This window comes from Sceloporus occidentalis, unplaced genomic scaffold (genome assembly GCF_023333645.1).
Source record: "Sceloporus occidentalis isolate IW3139 unplaced genomic scaffold, rSceOcc1.0.p SCAF_291, whole genome shotgun sequence".
Lineage (NCBI taxonomy): Eukaryota > Metazoa > Chordata > Lepidosauria > Squamata > Phrynosomatidae > Sceloporus > Sceloporus occidentalis.
This window is the reverse complement of record NW_028317271.1, coordinates 463,986-484,101: the sequence shown is the minus strand read 5'-3', so window position 1 is coordinate 484,101 and position 20,116 is coordinate 463,986. Positions and strand designations below refer to the sequence as shown.

General features: G+C 45.1%; 1 protein-coding gene across 1 annotated transcript; it reads right to left on the bottom strand.

Moving 5' to 3' along the window:
* Positions 1-2,402: 2,402 nt before the first annotated feature.
* LOC149275400 (histone-lysine N-methyltransferase SETD5-like) lies at positions 2,403-16,100 on the bottom strand. Its single transcript, XM_089504793.1, has 22 exons — positions 16,030-16,100; positions 15,527-15,632; positions 15,087-15,301; positions 14,690-14,748; positions 13,815-14,002; positions 13,555-13,593; positions 13,144-13,386; positions 11,967-12,115; positions 11,393-11,510; positions 9,458-9,567; positions 9,090-9,363; positions 8,265-8,522; positions 7,480-7,800; positions 7,100-7,342; positions 6,786-6,906; positions 6,031-6,287; positions 5,749-5,805; positions 5,018-5,488; positions 3,930-4,228; positions 3,394-3,535; positions 3,149-3,226; positions 2,403-2,978 (listed from the first exon to the last, which is right to left on the bottom strand). Exons 1-22 carry the CDS (start codon positions 16,098-16,100, stop codon positions 2,403-2,405), a joined length of 4,395 nt encoding a protein of 1,464 aa, XP_089360919.1.
* Positions 16,101-20,116: the final 4,016 nt, after the last annotated feature.

Sequence of the window (20,116 nt, the reverse complement as noted above, 5' to 3'; positions counted from 1 at the left end):
ATTATTTCCCCCCCCCCCCCCATCCCCAGCCAGTCTCACAGTTGTACAGCTTTGGGAAAAGAAGAGGCGCTCGAAAAAAACATTTAAAACAAAAACATTTTTTTTTTTTTTTTTTTATATTTCTTAATAAAATCTCTCCCCCTTCTTATCCGGGGGACACCCGATTCCTATTCCGAAACGGAAAAAAAAAAAGCTCTGTAACAGTCACCAAACAGAAAGGGAATTAACATAAGGGGGGGACAGCCGTGCACCAAACATCTGGAGAGACAAAATAATAATAAGATAAAGAGAGTGAGAAGGGGAGAGGTAAAGACTCACAGCGTTATCTCGTCTGGAAACGAGCAGAGATCATCATCGTAGCACCGTGGATTATAATGTTCTGTGTTAGCGAGCCTGTAATTGCTTATAACTGAATATAAAATTAAATAAAAACAGTCTAACCTGCGGGAATTACAGTAAACACATGGGGGGGGCACAGTCTTGGTTGCTGGGGGGTCTACCGATAATGCAGGGTACATGTATGATCTCCCAGCGAGAAGATTGCACTGAAATGAAGCTTCCCGATGGTTTCCATCGTCAGTTATACGGGTTGTACGGGAGAGGAGAGCAGCAATATAAGAACGTATGCATTTCACATGCGCGCTAGCACCGGGGTCATAAACCGATTCGGGCCGTTCTGAATCCTTAGACCTTTCGCCAAGACCCTGGTCATAACCGCGTAAAGAGAAAAAAAACAACAGCAACCGCCAGCAAGCTTTGCCAATTGGGATTGTTGGACCCGCGGCCGGATCTATGTCCTTTTTTGGACTACGAATACGCTACCTTTCAAAAGTTTGGGGTCACTGATCTGGAACAAAAAAAAACAAGGACATTCCTAAGCGACCCCAAACTTCTGACCGGTAGCCTACGTTCCCCTATTCCGCATAACGCACACGGCAGAAGTTACCGCACGCCGGGGTTCCGGTGTTTACCGGGCTTTAACGATTCCCAACGATGCCGTTTATCACTAGCATCGTCCCATGATGTGCTCGTCCGGGTATCACTAATGAATAAGACCGTCTCGTCCGACACGGGGAAAATATTATGGAAGCGGGTAATGAGTACTGCCCGTGTGACACTGATGGAACTAAACAAGTCGTGGCATAAGATAAATTAACTTGGTTTAAAGTTATTAAACCCTCCAAGCGCCATAAATAAATGCTCATAACGCCCAAATGTTTTACCGGATCCCGGTTGCGTCAGTTTGCTAATCAGGAGCATCAGAAAACAGATCATATCCAATTTCGGCAAAAGCTGTGCATGCACGCTGGTACTTTTTAACAATACTGCGCATGCAGGGCAGGTTAGTTGGTGGCTGGACAAATGCATGTGGAATGTAGCAGCCGACAAGGACATTTTTGGAGCCTTTTCCTTGTTTTGAACCAGGAAGGTTATATCAATATATAAAATAACATAAGAGGGCTTCACCAGTAATATATATATTTGTTTAGCTACCTGGCGCATTTCGCATTGGCCATCCTGATGGAGGTACGAACTGCCACTCAAGCAAGAGCGAGCTTGGCACTCAGAAGCCGAAATGCCAGCAGCCAACCTGCACAATGAAAGCATCCCCAATCTGTACAAGTTTTAAAACAATAAAAAAAAATAAAAAAACTACAAAAAACTCTAAAAATAAAAACTAAGCGCTTCAAGTCTTCAAATTTGTATTTGATTTTTTACAGATCTTTTCATACCAGCCCTACTCAACAAGTGTGAACTGCTATCCCGCCGCCGTGGTAACCCTCCTTAAAAATACACGACAAAACCATTCTTTCTTCAGAGATGCATTAAAAATGTCGTTAACAAAAATGATCATTCCAACTGGCAGTGGTAAAACACAACGGTGATCTGTGTGTCTGGAATGACTGGCCACATACACAATATAATCCCGGCTCTGCCTCTCTCACCCTCCAACCAAACAAAATAAAATAAACTGTTATAATCAGATGCTACAAATATAGGTGCTTCTTTAAACCCCTTCTCCCCACCCTTTTATTTCAACTTTAATTAGAACCATTTTATTTCTTAATCATATAAAAATTGTCCTTACTGCACAAGTGACTATAGGAGATTTCTGGTGATACAGAGAAAAAAAAAAATATACCAATGGTGACGCCAAATATTTGGATGATTTTTGCATCATTTCTGCTATTATGGTTTCCATAATAGTGAGTGTCCTCTTTTTTTCTTGCAACATGTGAGTGAGGGGCTGATTTTATCAGCAAGCTTTAGTCTCTACCTGCTTCAGTCTAAGACACATGCAACCCTGCCTCGAGCCACCGGCGGACCCAGTCGTCTCGGGGCGGCCATCGGAACGGCTGATGGGATATAGTGCTCTCCTGTTCTGCTCCTCTATAGCACTCCTAAGAAAGGCCAGTCTGAGTCTTTACTCCTGAGCCTTGAATTTGCTGCAACCGATATGGAGGCATGCCGGACCCACGTTGTGGGTAATGCTGAGGACTGGACATAGCAGGTGTCCTGGGGCCTGGGAGTCCGGAGCCAGGCAGGGTTATAGTTCTGGGTTCTGATCTCTGGACTTGAGGGGTGGAGGAATTGCTAGAAGCCCTAGGGCTGGGCTGTGAGTCTGAAGATAGAGAGTCTGTCCTGAGCAGTTGGGCCGGACTGGCCTCACAGCTTAGGGCTCGATGGTGGAAGCTCTTTCGAGGCTGACTGCCAACAGCATGGCTTCCGTAGAGTTGCTGGCTGTTGAAATACCCAGAGCTCCCTGGACACTGGGATGTTGGGGAGTCCGTGGAAGCCACGTGTGCAGGGCTAGTATACGAGGTGGAAATGACAGATGATTCGGACACCGGGTGCCCTGCCCTTTGCGGTGTCCGGTAGCTGTACCCCAGGGGTTGGGAAGAAGGTCCTCGAAAAGGCGACGAACTTTGAGAAAGGAGACCGAGGGACTCTGGCTGAGGGCTGTCACACTGCAAGAACTGAAGAGAAACAAGGGGCAAAATAAGGACAGTCATATTTACACGGCGTAATAGTGCTATACATCAGCGGCTAGCAAATTGCTTCAGCTCTGCGGTTCAGATGCAGTTGCGCAGCACAATGATACGTTCAAGACTCTGGATCAGAATGGAGACGGGACAAGAGTCTTTACCTGGTAGTTGTATCTGGAAGGGCTATAGACAGTCGATCCTTTGGAAGCAGCCAGGCCAGGCATCTCGGCATCACCGTCCTCTGTGTAAGCAAACACAGAACATAATGTGTTACAAAGAGACAACATGGAAAACATGTGAAGTTATTCGAAGACGCTGCGACACATCGAATAAGCTTACAGCAAAAGACAGCACCCGTTACAGAAGAGTTCTAAAGGTCAGAGGTTATAAAGAATTATTCCTGCGCCGACTTACCCAACTCTCGTTCTAAGCTGCTCTCCCTTGACGGAGACGGCTCCCCTATGTGGGATACTTTCACCCCACTGCGCAGAACCCGTTCCAGGATCCCTTGGCCCTCTCGCAACCGCTCCACTGAGGTAGGGACCATCCTGGAAATTAGAAATAAATACATACAGAAACTTAAAGCAGCCTTATTTACACCAGGGTTTAACGATTCTGCTTCAATCTAAGCAACGTGAAAGAGTATTTATTCTCTGGGAAGCAAATAGACTGATCACTGATCCAAAAGAAAAATACCCCAAAACACTGATAAGAGCACAAAAAAATAGCCTAACAAACAACCAGCAGCTGCATCTGGATGAGCAAGGAGTTAGACAACCCAAAATAAGTATTTTCCCATTATTAAATAATGCTAATTTGATTGGCCGCCTTGACAATGAAAGAGCAGGACGCTCGAGAATATTATGATCTTATTTTCAGCTCCTCCGGTTGCGTCACCAAAGCAAATTAGCACCCAAGAAGATTAAAGGGGGTCCCACTCACCACCTGCTGCTGATGTTCTCGGGCGCCTTGCAATGAGATGAAGAGGGTCCAGAGGACCGAGTGTCCGGGGGGCTGACATCCTCTATCTGAGGCAAAGAAGGATGAGCAGGGGAAGAGAAGCCGCTGTGGGGAGAAGACGCAGCTTGGAGGAGCAGAGCGCTGGACAGATCCGCGTCACACATGGATCCGTTGCTACTTTGGCGGGTGGGCGTCCCCACGCAGCGGATTATGTCGCTGCACGGAGAAGACGTGACCTCTTTTGCCTCCTGTTTCCTCTTCCGATATTCCAATAGAGATACCTGCAACAAAACAGAAAAAAAATATTTAATGTTGTAACTTAAGAGGTTAAACTTGTTCATTCTCTACATGGTTTAATGTCAGCTTTGCTATGCCATTAAAACAGGTCTCACTATTCTATTTATACTTTGAGACAATACATTTTACCGTTTCATTTATATTTTTTTACTTAACAGTCTCCACGGTCTCTTGCAGAGACGGCGTCAAAACACGTGCAGAAGGCGAGATTGAGGACATTCAAGTTGACTTGATACACGTGCCAGATTTCTAAAGGTTGACCATAAAGCATCTTATTGCAATTTAACACCCCTGGGTAATACCATGGCTCTCTCGGCTTGTCTCTGAAGTTATAAAATCAGACTGTTTAAATAAAAATCTTAAGGGAATAAAAAAAAAAAAAAAAAGATGAATCTTCAATTGCTTTGAAGCTTCAGCACCGTCCCCAGCGTTTTTTTTTTTAACAGACTATTCAACTCGAAACATAGCTATGATCTTTGAGAACGAAGATGAGACGAGGGGAGAAAAAAGGGGAAAGCCAAAAACTAACATGAAGGCTGACAGAATGGGGTGAAGGGAATTAATATTTTTTTTTATTTTTTTTTTTACAGTTGGTATGAAATTCCAACATTCTCTGATGCTTAGTTTCTTGATGCAGATTATCGTTTCGGCAAGGACCAGAAAGTAAAAGCAGTGGCTCCACTGCCCCCTAGAAAAGTCACTTAGGGAGTCGAGCAGACTATAGGATCAATAGTTCAGAACCTAAAGCATTTCTTTGTTTTTTGGTAAGTTACCTTTTTCCTCTGTGGAGGGTTCTGGGGAGACGATCGGACTCCTTCGCACACACGCTCACCAGAAGGAGACATGGGTTCTTTAAGAAGACCAGAACTCAACCTTCCATAGAAAGTCTCCACTGGAGAGCCACAGTACATGTCCGGTTGGGAAGGTTTTCTCTCCCCAACATGAGGGGATCCACGTAACGATCCATCAGTCCGAGGCATAGCGTTCAACGGGGAGAATGCATACATTAAATTGAACTCTGTCCGGAAAGTCTGTTCTGAAGTCCTTAGCAGCACTGACCCGTCCCCGGCTTTGCCCGATATACTGTTCTCTGCGGTGCTGCTGTATTGGATAGAGGTGCTGGGGGACTGAGCAGCTTGTTCAGCCAAAACACTACAGAGGGGCCCTTGGTGATCCTGGGAATTTTCTATGGTGACGTCCAAGAAGGAAGCCTTGGAAGAGTCCAGGTCCGGGCGGAGGCAAGGCTGAGGAATCCAAGAGGGCAAATGTATCAAGAAGACCAGTGATGAAACAAGGAAAGGGGGGAAAAGGAGAAAAACAGCATGAGCAGAGTGGTAACGTACAAATATATACTTAAACGATATAAAAACATGCATAAACTTGAGGTCACAAGTAAAACTCCAAAGGAGAGCAACATTTCATCCACTTTACGGATACAACCAGCTCACTCCCCACACTCAAACTCAACCTCAACGCACATCCACAGAAACAGCAAGATAAGTACCTCCGGCGACAAGGACTCCGGCACATGAGCTGGGGAACTCTCGGGGGACGATATGTTCTACAGGAGGAAAAGTATCATGTTATTCATTACTTAAGAACACAATGTATGGCACCGTAGATACAGCTTGTGCTATAAAGTAAACGTCTGGTAAATGTCTGGTGTGTCCCTTTAACACGGACCCCTGCGACAAACCGGCAATACTATTTTAGCTGGACTAATAAGGCACAATGCAGAACCGCATGGCTCCCTGTTGTACATCAGCCAGCAATGAAGGACACCTACCTCAAACTGTAGTGGAGTATTGCAGCGGCTAGCAGCGAGGGAGGGGATCGGAGAAAACACAGGTCCATAACCGTAGCGGGATTCTTCTTCCCCGGGTAGAGAGGAGCTCGGGGTGGTTTGCAGCGGGCTCAGGGAGTCTGTGGTCAAAGAGTTGGGAAGTGGGGGCGGTGTGACGAACGACAGGGGGCTATTTAAATTGTTGGAGTTTTCCTCCAGGATATATTTCATCTTCCATTTTTTAAATGGGGCAGAAGCTCCTGTTAGGACGAGAAGAAAAAAAGTATTATGGATGCGGTCCGATTACCACAGAGAATATAAAGGTTTGGCAAAACTTTTAAGACTCGTGACACTCACTGCCAGCGATGTGTATACCGAGCACACTACATGCCGGGTGTTCACTTAAGTCTTTACTCGGTAAGTACGTGAAACCAGCACATTTGCAGAGCCAACATTTAATTGAGCGCTCTCCTCTGAGACATTTAATTCTACCTTACAGCTAATAGGTACACAAATGTATATCCAATGTGGGCTATTAGTACAATAATATCATTTGGGAAACCTAGAGAAGATTGTAACTTCATCTCTATCTGTAGTGGGGTGACATTGCTAGCGGTCAGGCTCTTCTTATAGGAGAAACCCCTATTTTATTATTTTTTTGCTTTGTAAGCTGTCACCATCTTTGCTACATGTTTCACTTAAATGTCTTGTCACTGAATCAATGGAGACATGCTCTCGGGGGGCCAGAATATATTTACCTGTATCGCTGGTCAAAGAGCTACTACTGCCCTCATTACTTTGGTATAAAGGTTGTGTATTTTCTTGCGGGGAACTGGTAGACATCATCGCGCCCTCGTCCAACGCCTGCTTTATCCAGCGCTGCCAATTTAAAAAGACAAAAGGGTCAGAGCGTGCTATTTACATCAGCCGTGCGATACCTGTGCATTCATAAGGGCAGGTGAGGTGAAAAAAACTTATCCGTAGGCACATGTAGTGGCAACTTTTCATTACGATGCAACATGGAAGAGAATTTCCCAATTAAAAAGGGATAACGACTATAATAGGCGCCAACCTTTTTACAGGACCCATAAGTCCCGTCTGCCTTAGGAGGCCTCCGTCGTCGATCTGGCATAAACGGTGACACGAAGCGTATGTAGTGTTTGGGGGCTGTGCAGATTGATGGGGAATGGGACAACCCTGGCAGCATGTTGAGAGTCGTCGCCAAGACGGTCGGGTCTGTGGTGATCCGCAAAGGTTGATTGATGGGACACTCCTGCTTCTCGACTTTGTCGTTCAACCATTCTGTAACCAGGTACTGAGAGAAGATGGGAACAGGTTAACATGAGCGTAACAGTACTGTACAGCTTCACAAGAAGAATGGGAGGAAGCTGATAGATATCCTTTCCAACCGGATGAGTCAGAAGGTTTCAAATATAAGCCAAAAGGACTCACTTTTTTAGTCTTGTGATATTTAAGGCTGCCTCGATTTGTCTGGGTTACTGCTTGGGTTACGGCAGGAGCGTCTGAAACCTGTTGGGGGGCAGAAGTCCCTGTGCTCTCAGCGGCCCCAGATTCCGTTGCGATTTGGGTTGAACTGGCGGCTCCTTCCTCTGAAACCAGTTGGACCAACTCCACCTGCTGAGAGACCGCCTGCCTTTGTCTCCTTAACCTCTGTGCTGAAGCGCTCCGATATCGGGACATGCGGCTCTTGGGACGCGGCCTGGAGGATTTGGGAGGAACGGGCTTGGGGGCAGGTTTCTCTGCCACAGCTTCCTGCAAAGGGAATAATTTAACATTTAATAGTGGCTTTAAATGACGTGTTACAAGTTCCATTCCCTGTTCTCTTCCTACTTGTTATAAACAAGAGTTCACATTTGACATATATAAATGCTCACTAATGTATATCCATCCAGTAAACAACAAAACCCTCATTAAATTATTCCCTTCTTCTCTTTGCTGGACTGTGAGAAATCTTCATACCATTAGAAGATGGTTAGCAAGTCATCCAAGAAAACTGGCAAGAGCTCCTCGAAGACGCTGCGTAAAGAATCGTTGTATAATGTTTTAAATGGTGTCTTAGTAAACAGACACACGTTAAAGTTCTTCAGAGATCAGGATATAGTCAATGACAGCTTACAAGAAGAAACGTGTATCTGGTCCAGAAAGCTTGCGGGTTTGGCTATCCTAACCCTAGCATTACCCAAGGCCCTGCCTGCCGGCACCTTGCATGTTCTCACCCCTGCCTGCGAAGACCTTCGCGTATTCACTCCCAGGCTAGAGTTCGCCGTAGGTTCGGCTAGCGGCGGACTTTCGGTTTCCGCTTCCGTGGCTTCAACCTGAGCGGCAGGTTCGCCGTCGGCCTTCGCTTCCTCGGCGACGGCAGGAGGCTCGGGTTCTGTTCCAGCAGGTTCCAAGGGTTGGTCTTTGCGTTTTCTTCGCTTTTCGAGGTTGTCCAGAACATGCATGATGACTTCCACTTTCCCTTCATCCCGTGCCTGAAAAGAACCAGAATAAAAATGAAACTAGGGCAGGCATTGCATAACCATGCCATGAAATATAGAAATACATCGACCACAAACGATGGAGAACACAACAAGAAATAGAGCCCTTGCGAAAAATACCATCAACGCAAGGTGTAGGGCCTGGGCATTTAACTAAAACCGCCATGGATCCTCAGCACCGTAAAGCCTCATTTTGGAGAAAAACATTCTAATAGCTAAAATGTATTAAAGGGGGTATATATTGAGATAGCCTCTACCTGCTACCTCCAAACACCAAAGCTTTGTTTGACATTTAAATGACGTTACACAAGATAAAATATTCTGTAAATACCTCCTGTTATTAATCTGGTGAAGGACCTCTGCCCAGGGGACAGCAATGATCCAATATTGGGCAATCTATGGACAGCATAAGTGAAAGCTGTCTTTTAACGAGTTTAACACCACTCAAAATACAAGTGGAGAAGTCGTATCAGAAGGTATTCCACAAAAACAACCTCAAGATACTTTGGAATGTTCTCAGAAACCCGTTGAGCAAACTATGAAGATCTACAATTAACCGACGGGCCCCGGCCACTGCGTTTTTACCTCTTGATCGCTGGTGACCATCTCGGTGGGAGGCACCTCTTGAGCGACCGCTGCATGATTGTTGGGGACCTCGTCCACCGCACAGCCCTGCTGCTCTAACTCCTTTCTCTTGGCTCTCCGACGCCGCGTCTCCGCTCCAGTGGACAGCGCAGGAACAGCAGGGGGAGCCAAGTCGCTGGCGTTAGGACTCCGCTTCTGAACGGGACAGTTTCGATTCCCCTTGTGACACGCACAGTCCACTTTATAATTACTGCGATTGAAGAAAGGAAAACACATTACAAAGACTTTATAGGCTATGCAGAACCTCTAACGCGTTTAAAGAGGCGGATTATGGTGTCACTTACCAGTTACTGTAATCGTAGTCAAAAGGGATGGTGACCTCGGCATCCTTTGCAATAGCAGCTACAGCATAAATACACAGATGGACCATTCCATCTGCAATCACGTGTCGAACCTTAAATTAAACAATATCACAGGTTAGCGATGTCAACAGATTAAACCATGACATGTAAGAGAACATAACTGTTTGTCATCGGAGAGATCAGTCATCTAACAAAAAAGGACAAAATTGCCAAAACAAAAAGTATTTATATTTCCAGGCATACACGTGTAGAGATACACTGGCGATATAATTCTCGCTAATAGATGCACTACCGCTCAAAAGTTTGAGCTGTTTTCATGGAAAACAACAACATTTCTGGCTGTAACATAATTACAAAAGGATTTTCTACCCATCAATTATCCTTTTAAACTTAAACTTGGATCAATGAACACAACGTGCCATTGGAACACAGGAGTGATGGGAGTGATAAAGGGCCATTGGAACACAGGAGTGATGGGAGTGATAAAGGGCCATTGGAACACAGGAGTGATGGGAGTGATAAAGGGCCATTGGAACACAGGAGTGATGGGAGTGATAAAGGGCCATTGGAACACAGAAGTGATGGGAGTGATAAAGGGCCATTGGAACACAGGAGTGATGGGAGTGATAAAGGGCCGTTGGAACACAGGAGTGATGGGAGTGATAAAGGGCCATTGGAACACAGGAGTGATGGGAGTGATAAAGGGCCATTGGAACACAGGAGTGATGGGAGTGATAAAGGGCCATTGGAACACAGGAGTGATGGGAGTGATAAAGGGCCGTTGGAACACAGGAGTGATGGGAGTGATAAGGGGCCGTTGGAACACAGGAGTGATGGGAGTGATAAAGGGCCATTGGAACACAGGAGTGATGGGAGTGATAAAGGGCCATTGGAACACAGGAGTGATGGGAGTGATAAAGGGCCATTGGAACACAGGAGTGATGGGAGTGATAAAGGGCCATTGGAACACAGGAGTGATGGGAGTGATTAAAGGGCCTCTGTCCACCTATGAAGAGATTCCATTTAAATCCAGCTACAATAGTCATTTACAATATTAACCCTGTCTGCGCTGGAGTTCTGATCCATTTCATATTACTTTAATGGACAAAATTTGCTTTTCATTCGAAATCAAGTACATTTCTAAGTGAAAACATTGAGTTTTGTTTATTTGGCCTGAAGATATCGGATGGACAAACTAACTTCATTGCTACAGCCCTCTGCTTTACGTTTGCTCATTGCTGTACATATGGAAAGGAAAGCACAGTGTTCGCTGCCAATTACAACAGAACGAGGACGGTCTAAGAATTAACAGTCCATTATTAATGAGAAAAGCACAACGTTACCAAAAACAAAGTGAGGAATGACATCACTGATCGTGTTACTGTGCTGAAGAACGATATACCTAAATAATAATTTTGCTGGGGTAAAAACGACTTAACATTGCTAAACCTAATCATGATCAGCGACTACCTTAGAGTCCGTTACAATCTGAATATTAAAGTGTCTTTACTTCGCAGGGATGTGCAGGGTAGTTAATAAAAGGAGAAGTTCCAAATAAAATATAAAGACCTTTTATTACTTTGTTCAATAAAGGTGTGATAATCCGATCCAGCGAGAAAATACTTTTGTAACAGCGTCTTGAAATCACAACTGTTCTTTTTATCAGATGTGAGGAGCCGCCCTTAGGAAATCTGGCACACACACCAATATAAAAACACATAAGCAGCTCTAGGTAAGCGCATCAGAATTTCAGTGGTCTGACGCAGCTTCACTCTCTTTGAGACATGGCAAAAAATACATTTTTGTTGGAACTTTGCCTTTAAGACAGCGTTGCTAATGTGCAACGGCTCCCACCTACAGTCGATGCAAACGGTTAAGCTTGCAGCAGAAATAGACGTGACCGGGGTCCGGGTTTACCTCTGCATTGGGTGTACATGAACGCCTTATAAACCGAGCATCATTGCCAAAGGTTCGTGCATCCACACACATTTCTAAACCGTTGAATTTGGAGTAGAACAGCACAAAGGGGTAAGGTCTGAGGGAATACAAGATCACAAATTAATTTTCTATGCTCCGATGCCAATTATCCTAGAAGTTAAAGGTTATTCTCTCACGAAACATGTCTGCCTTGTTCCTTTGACTGCATGGTAATAATTATTTAATGATTTATATGGCACCATCATATGCTGCAGCGCTGTACAATGAGACGCTATCAGAATGAGTTATCCCCACTATCAGTCTCATATACTTACAGTGTAAAGAAAAAGGACTCTTAAGTAAATATTTAGGGTACAGGTGAAAATTACAAATGTCTCCATATATTTAGAGAATCTGCTAAAGGGATTTTATCAGGTTAAAATTAATATACTTAGAATCTCGTGCAAACACTAGTCAGCCCTTTAGATGATGTCACAGGGACAGCCTTACTATTCAGGGTGAAATCTTTTAAAATACCCCTTTTACGAACCCGTTAGCGCCGGCGTGAACTTACTTTTTGAAGAAGTGACCGTTGACTTCGAACTGCTGCCGTAACATGACTTTGCCGCGATACTCTATCACTAGGGTATTCGGAGCCAGGTCCCTCGCCGCCCGGAGAATTTTGCGGTGTTTCTGCACACGGGTAACCCTTCCCAGCTGCAACTGCAACAAAAAAAAATAAAATAACGTTGCATGTGGTCACACAGAACATGCTTTCAACCCTACGGACAAAGCGGCCCCGAGGAGGAACTCCGTTTAGTCCTCGTAACGGAACGCGGGTTTTGCGGGTCGGTGGAGGCCACGAGGCACGCATTAGAATGGAGGGCAGCGTTCAGCGCGTCAGCTTTAAGACTCAGAAATACACACAAAATAACCTACGTACACTGGAGGGCGGCTTTCACACAACACAAACTGGGTGTTTTAGGAAGACAACAGAAAGTAGGGGGGAGACTGTCCTCGGGAACAAACACTCAAATAGGTCCACAGAGCTACGAAGATTCACTGCAAAACATCCTCTTTTCTTCCCCTTCTAAACAGAATTACATGACATCTCACTACAATCAAAAATGAAATCAAATCCTATCTACGCTATCCTAATATGTCTCTTTCCAAAACACAGGACAGGTATATTTGGCTTTTTAAAGGTAGTAACAGTATATTTCCTTACTAGCAGCCAGAACTGTTTTGCGCTCACACCATATAACGGAGATTATATCCTATTCTCTTAACTACTTTATTTTCCTTTGACTCAGCTCAGATGGTGCAGCTGGAGGCTTTATTGGGTCTGCATATAGGAGACTGTTTTATGGGACATTTGAAATTGCTTGTTCTGTTTTTCAGCTGGTTAGGGGAAGTAGTTTTCTGTTGCGTCCTTCACTTCCTGGTTATTTTCTGATCATGAGCCTGTATCAAGACACAGCAGAAAGTGAAAGGTGCCACCCCTGGCCTGGAGAAGACTAGTACATGCCATCCAATATATCTGCCACAACATGGAAATCTTAGAAACGATCTGTGCGCCCCTAACGCTCTCTCAAACAGAAAACACATGCTGCTCCCTATAGCATTCACTAAGATGCCAACCAATCTGCCCTTTTTTATACAAAGGTCCAGCCTGCCCTGCACTCTCTAAAACACCAACACAGGTTAAGACATTTGAATACGTCGAATACAATAGATAAAACATGAAATACCTGCATCTGGGAGCCAACCACCGTATTGTTACAGGCCAGTTCGGTCTTTTTAATGGTCACCGGAGTGGCAGCTTTACCAATCAGCTCCTTGCTGGAGCGGACGTGCCGTTCCAGCAGGTTCTGCATGTCTGCGCTGTACTGGTTTGTAAAAGCTTCTTCGTACTGGTCGGTCCAAAGCCGTATGCGATTCTCCCAGCCCTCGGTGGTATTTTCATCTAGAGTTTGTGCATCTGAAGGAGAGTTCTGTAATAACCAATAATAACGAATCAACTTCTCTTCTCAATAGGCAGAAATAAAAAATACTACTCTGTGCATTAAGTTTGGCCGCTTTTTGAAGCAGCTGTATTCGTAGGGTAGTTAACTTAGTAATTTCCATCCACCCAAAGAGTTAAAAAGGGACCTCCGTCTCACCTTCATCCGCAAGGATTTGCGAGAGCCTTCCCGAAAAGCCTGGGGAAAAAAACCCAAAGGGAAGTCAAGCCTAGGGATGCAGTGAGCCCTCGAGAGGCTTATAACAGACAGTTACCTCCATCCAATCTTAAAAATTACATTTTTAAAATAAAAATCTAATTTAACGTTTTCAGGACGAAGAAACAAGACACTTTCTTTCTTCTAGAAACATGACGGCGCTTCCTGGTCACCAGCCCTCCAGAACAGAACTCATCCAATACCTTTATTTTCTTGGCCTTTGGGGCATTACGGGCCTTTTCTGTGTTCTTCTTCCTCTTTTTTGGCTTATTTGCCTGGACTCTGTTGACCGTGAGCGTGATGCTGGTCGGCGTGTGCTGCGTGGCGGTGTAGAGCACCGTGGATGGAGACAGTTCTTCGTCCCAGCTCTCGGTGGCGCTGCTCTCCCCTCCTACAGCGATGACACAATGTGATCTATGACCTCAAATCTCAAATCAAACTGGTGATTCTTAAATACACTTTACTAGGGGTAATTCTCACTCGCAAGGATCCAGAAACACAGGTTTACACTTACAGCATGTACATGTAGAGAATCATTCACCAATTAACCCCTTCATGACAAAGCCCGTACATGTACGGGCTCACAATGCATTGTCCATAATGGGATTAAGGACAAACCGTTGTCCTTAAGGGGTTAAACACAAATGGTTATGATTTACCTGACACTTCTCTACATCATTTAAATCAGCTATGTGTAATTAATGGATTTACTATGCGTTAAGGCCCCATACTTATGGCAATGAGTAATTTACCTATAATATACATTGTGTGTTGCGATTAAGCTCCTTCCATGCCATCGGCACTATTGTCCGTGAAACAGGGAAGTGTTGTCACAGGGATCATAGTTGATCCCTGTCTTTAGAAGCATTCTTATTCCTCCCCATTGACTGTACACATGCACATGCATACTAACCAGGGTTTCTCAGTGAAACGTTGCTCAGACTGCAGGGAAACAGGGACAGTAATAGATAAAAACAGAAGTGTACCAAAGTAAAAGGTTTTTTTGTTGCCAATCATCCTTTATATGATAAAATAAATAAATTACACTCTCTCTAAACATATCAGCCGCAATGCTTACCAGAGACATTGTCTTGCTTCCTGCGATTAATCTGGATCACCTTTCCTCGGTTCACACCCCTGGAAAGTGAAAATATTTTAAGAAACGGCCCGGTATTATAAGAATGCGTCCCATAGCCCAGAGCATATCATCGTCATTACCGTCTTCCCGGGGGCTCACACATTCCCCAAAAGGTTCTTTACATTGATCATTGAATAACATGGGCTAAGACTTTCTAAACATCTCTTTTCAAGAATGGGAAGTATGCCCTTTAACAATAGTTGGTATGAGCAAGATGCATGGATAAAAAGAAATCTAAGGCACTATAGGAACCCACCTGTACTATTTTGAGAAAAATGCTAAATTCTGCATTACAGGTAGTTCCAATAGTAATTCATGAGCTACTGGTAAGACTCACCTGCACTTCTCACACTTGATAAACCCGTCCGGTGAAAGGTTGCACTGGCACCAATTAGGAATGCCTTCAACCTCGGAGGAGCTGTCACTATCGCCAGTATTCTCTTCCTCGTCCGGCGAGAGAATGCCGTTAGGTGGTGCAGCTCGAGGGATGATGGCCTGGACAGGTGGGGATGCAGGAGGTGTAGGTGGCGGAGGAGCTCCGTAATTGTGGTCCTGTAAGGGGGAGGAATTTCATGCATGCTGTATAAAACGCTTCTCTGTGGTCTCTCTTGCTCATCTCAGAAACAGGCAAAAAAAATTTTTTTTTAAATCAGCGAAAGAACTTAGTAACTTAGACTAATGGAACGGCAGAATGACACATATTCCTCCATAAAACCTGTATTTATTATCCCACGCAATCAAAATATTCCAGCTGATGGAGCATCCTATCGCACTTACAGCGTAAGGCAGACCTCTGTAACTATGGCTCTGAGTGCCAGGGTAGCCGTGGGCTGCATAGATCGTCTTCCCACTGACAGCTGGGCTAGCTTCCACTGATTCGGGACTAAAGACAGAAGGAGAAGAAGAAAACATCAGAAGTGATGCATTACATCGAGGGTAATAGCGTAATTAACATTCCCACCAATCAGGAAGCACCGTGGGCTAAAATTTGTGATAAAGAATAATAAAGTTTATTTGATTTGACAAACGTAAAAATAGAATTCGGATGAACAGTGCTTAATAGCCACTAGGTGGCGCCCTCAGAACAAGATAATAGGGATGGATCTGGGTAAAGCCTGACATTACAGAGGACCTAAATATAATGCGGGAATTAGCTTCCACGTTACACATTTTAAAGCATTGCTCAATTATGTTGGAATTATGTGAAAATGTGTGTACCCAAGCTCTCTCTCGCCCTCCAGATCCCGAGCATGGCTCTAAAAAGGTGGGCCTGCACTTACTCAGATCCGGCGGCCATGTCTGAGTAGGATGTATCTGGTGTGGTGACTCCCAGAGGGATTACAATGCTCATGACGTGTGGCACTGCGGTCGGAGAGAATCACGGGGTCGGAATCGCAGCAACTGACCGCACCGAGGGTGGGGAGCCGCAGAGCCTCGAGGGACACTTCACGGACATGAGGGAACCTGTTCGAGGTAAGAATAAAAGATCAGGGGGTTACCCGAAGAGTAACAATCAGGCTGCAGAGACACAAACGCAGTATTGGGCATTTGGTTAATAATACGACTGAATGATCAAACCCCAATTCTTTACTCAAGTAAAATCTTGCCTTGTTCATATTAAACAGGAAGGCTTAATTGTCACGTGACACAAAAGCAACCACTCATAGGTTGTTTCAATAGATACTTTATGTATCGGATCGTCTTAGTCTGTCAATTAGTTTTGTCAGACTTTTTGACTGTATAGAGTGTACAGGACCTGTCGGCGCCATATAAACAATAATAATCATAATAAATCCCCACATTTGATTTCCTTGTTGGATAGAACGTACGTTTCCGGTTTAGCGGCCGAGGCCCAGCACAGTATTAATACGCGACCCTATATACTGAATCAGAGCAAATCCTCAGCCTTGAATTACAGATTACGCATGAACCGTGTCCCTATTTGATACGACGGGCTAAAAGGAACGATAGGCTCTGCATGTAACAAGTAAAGGCTGCAGTCAACATACCGCCCCCACCTTCTACCCCCAGCAAATCAGGGCACCGAGGGGCGGGGCTTGGAAGGTAGAGTGTCAATCAAACCGGTAGCGCTACTGGGCATGTGCACAATTCTACACATGTGCAGTATGCATTCTCGCCCGTGTCCTAAACACCAGAGAATTAAATTGGGACTGAGGTATTGGGGTCTCGAATCCCGCTGAGCTCTACTTCTGTCTCATAAAGCAGGACAGAGCTCGGTGGGACAGCTGGATAGACTGACAAAACCAGGACTACTCGTAAGTTATGTAAGGAATGAGACGGCCACCTTGTATTAAGAAAAAGAATGGGTGAAGCATTCAGGATAAGCAGGAAGCAGGTTGGGCTCGGATCGTAAATCTGCACTCAAGTTTACCCACAGGAACCAAGTCATTATTGTTCTCCCAAGATGTTTTTCTTTGTGATAACCTCTGCCATGGTTAAGCAAGATGTGTAAAAACTCAACCTCATAAACATGTTGCAACCGCTCACACACCCTCGCCTCGCTGCCAGTGCGGTTCCTCAAAAAAGATATGATTCTTAATAACGTACTTGGAACAAGTAGCCCAGAAACAAGCCACCTTTATACGTTGGCGAGCAGGTGAAGTCAGGGCCATGAGGGCCGGAGACGCCAAACGCTACAGAAACTCTTAAAAGCCAACTAGTTCTTAGTACAGAGCTGCGGACATGGATGAAAACCGCGGGAACACAAAGGCTGGAACTGTATTAGAGCTGAGGTCCCCATTTGGAGAGAACCCCCCCCCCCAAAAAAAACCCCACAGGAATGACGTTTCTACCCTTAAAAAGACAAAATAAGGCAAAATGGCACAAGGGCCAATGTAGAACTGGCTGCCATGTCTAAAGCAACCCACTGTTCCACCAGGCGTGGAACACCAAAAATCTCTTTTATAATAATGGATTATCGGTTTGCTGCCTGTTGGATGAGATCCTTTTTTTTTCGTTTAGGCTGCGTTTCAATGTTTGATAACGGCTGAAAGTCCAAAGGTTGTTTCGTTAAGGACTGCGTCCCCCGGGAGTCCGCGGCACACGACCTCGGAGAAAGCAAAAGGAACGAGAAGGTTCCCTGCGCGGCTCCCGGTTAATGAATAACCCAGACGAGACCCGCAGGGGGTCTTCGGACCGATTCCGCGCAAAACAGAGGAAAAACACCCCGAAAACCAACAAGGTCTGATCTGTATATCACGGATATAGTCTGACGGTGTCCAGGAACAGAGGGCAGCGCAATCTAATCTGTTTTCTCTACTTTCTTGAAGATAAAACATAAGGAACACCAACGCCAGTTGCCGAGTATAATAACGCCGTGTATAATAACGCTGAAATTAGTGTTTTAGGGAAGGAGGCATTATCTAGCGGCCCTGGCCATACACGATAGCCCAGATTATTCCAAACCAAAAAGAGAAAGCAGAGGGGAATTTATTTGGCGGCAGAGAACAACCATTCGGCCCTCACTGTATTACCCTCTGCGACCTCTGCTGGAAGGCTATTCCACTTATCTACCACCCTCTCAGCAAAGTTAAACCATTTGCATTCCATCTAAACCCCTGAGCTTCTACTTTTAGACTCTGGCCTCTTTTTTCTAATTTTCCTCCTGAGATCCCTTCGTTTTTCCTGATCATTTTTATCGTAAAAATAAAACAATCGCCCGGGAAGGTTTCCTTCATGAATGAAAGCATACCGAACTTTCTGCCAACACTACCGCCGAACGGGAAAGTAAAAAATAACAGCATTAAAACGTGATCGCATTATAAGCGTGAACGCAACCCCCCCACCCCCAGGCTCGCCCCGTACGACTCCAGGGCTTCTTCATTTTAAATGTGTCGCCCCCTTTGAATTTACACCAAACCCTCGCACTCGAGTCGCATCGATTCTCCCGTCTATCCTCGGCTGACGCTCTGCAGCGAGAGCTCCTCCTGACCTCCCCGCCACTCCGTGAATCGATAGCGAGATGTGCCGCGCTGCCGTCGGCCGGCGCTAATGGCAGACACACTGGGCCAGCTCCTTTATCACGTCCCCAGGAGGTGCTGTGATGTTATCAGACACCTCGGTGGGGCTGGAGACGGTTATTGACCCTAAATCTTCCCACGGAGGATTCACTCCATCACTTCAGCTCCATTAGCCAGAACGTTTCTTTTAACCCTTACAAGGCAGCCACGGCTTTAAGAAAGGGGTTACCTTTATACTGGCCGGTGCCCGGGAAGCTGCAGTAATCTTCTGGGGGTCTGAAAAGAAACGGTATACACGAAGGAGACACAAAGATTTCGATGACGCAACTCAACGAGATACTTTATTTTTTCAGTGCAAACCTGTCAAAAGGTATCAATAAGTAGTCAAATCTCTCTTTTTGACCAAATAGGACCACGGAAAAGCACGCGACAATCTCTCGTCAGAGATAAGGGTTACCCTCTCCCCCTGTACTGATGCATGCCAACAGCCCCAACGCCATCAGGAACTGCACGTGTGATAATTATACAAAATTAGACGATAATACATACATTATAACGACGGGAGGAAAAAGCGGGCAACGTTTAGCAATATTTTAGTGAGAGGCATAGAAATTAATGAACTGGGAAAATAATACGATGATTATTATTATATTTTACCCCATTAAAGGGCAGAAAGAGCTGCACTAGCCCAGCAGTAGGGGGTATTATCTGTAAATATAGGACCGGATGTTCCAGGCGAGGAGTGCGTTGACTTTTAAACCAGTTCTATAAAAAGCTGCCGTTTGGATTTTGCCCTCTTGTGCTGCGGCCATTTCTGACGTACAAACAAATCTTTCAAGGATTTGTAACGGGAATCAAGTTCAACATATTCCCCACGATCCTACGGGATCGAGGACGCTCTGCTGTACCCCGACAGACGCTCACAGAGACGGAAGAGACAAACAGCTGAAAAAAAATCAAGCCTACAAGCGGACATCCGGCCTAGAAACAGCGAGGTATGAACAAGAAAATGTATAAATTCATGCCGGAGACAGACGGATACAATGTAACCGGCCGCCACCTTTGTGGGGGATACGAACAGCACAATAATCCAGTAAAGTCGATGTAACAGTTTAAGCAGAGGAAACGAAGATGTGAGCCGGCTCCTCTTTACAGAATGGGAAGGGGCGTCTCGGTTGGTCGGTTCTAGTTTTGTCAGACCGTTTGAATGTAGGGACTGTAAGAAGTGTTGCGGGAATGGTTGGCATTATAAAAGATAATAACAACAACAATAATAATAATAAATGTATTTGTTCTCTGCGGAAGCAGCGGGAGGAGAAGGGAAAAGGCTGCCAGATGACGAACATCGTGAACAACCACACAGACCGGGGCATCTTCATTAAAACCA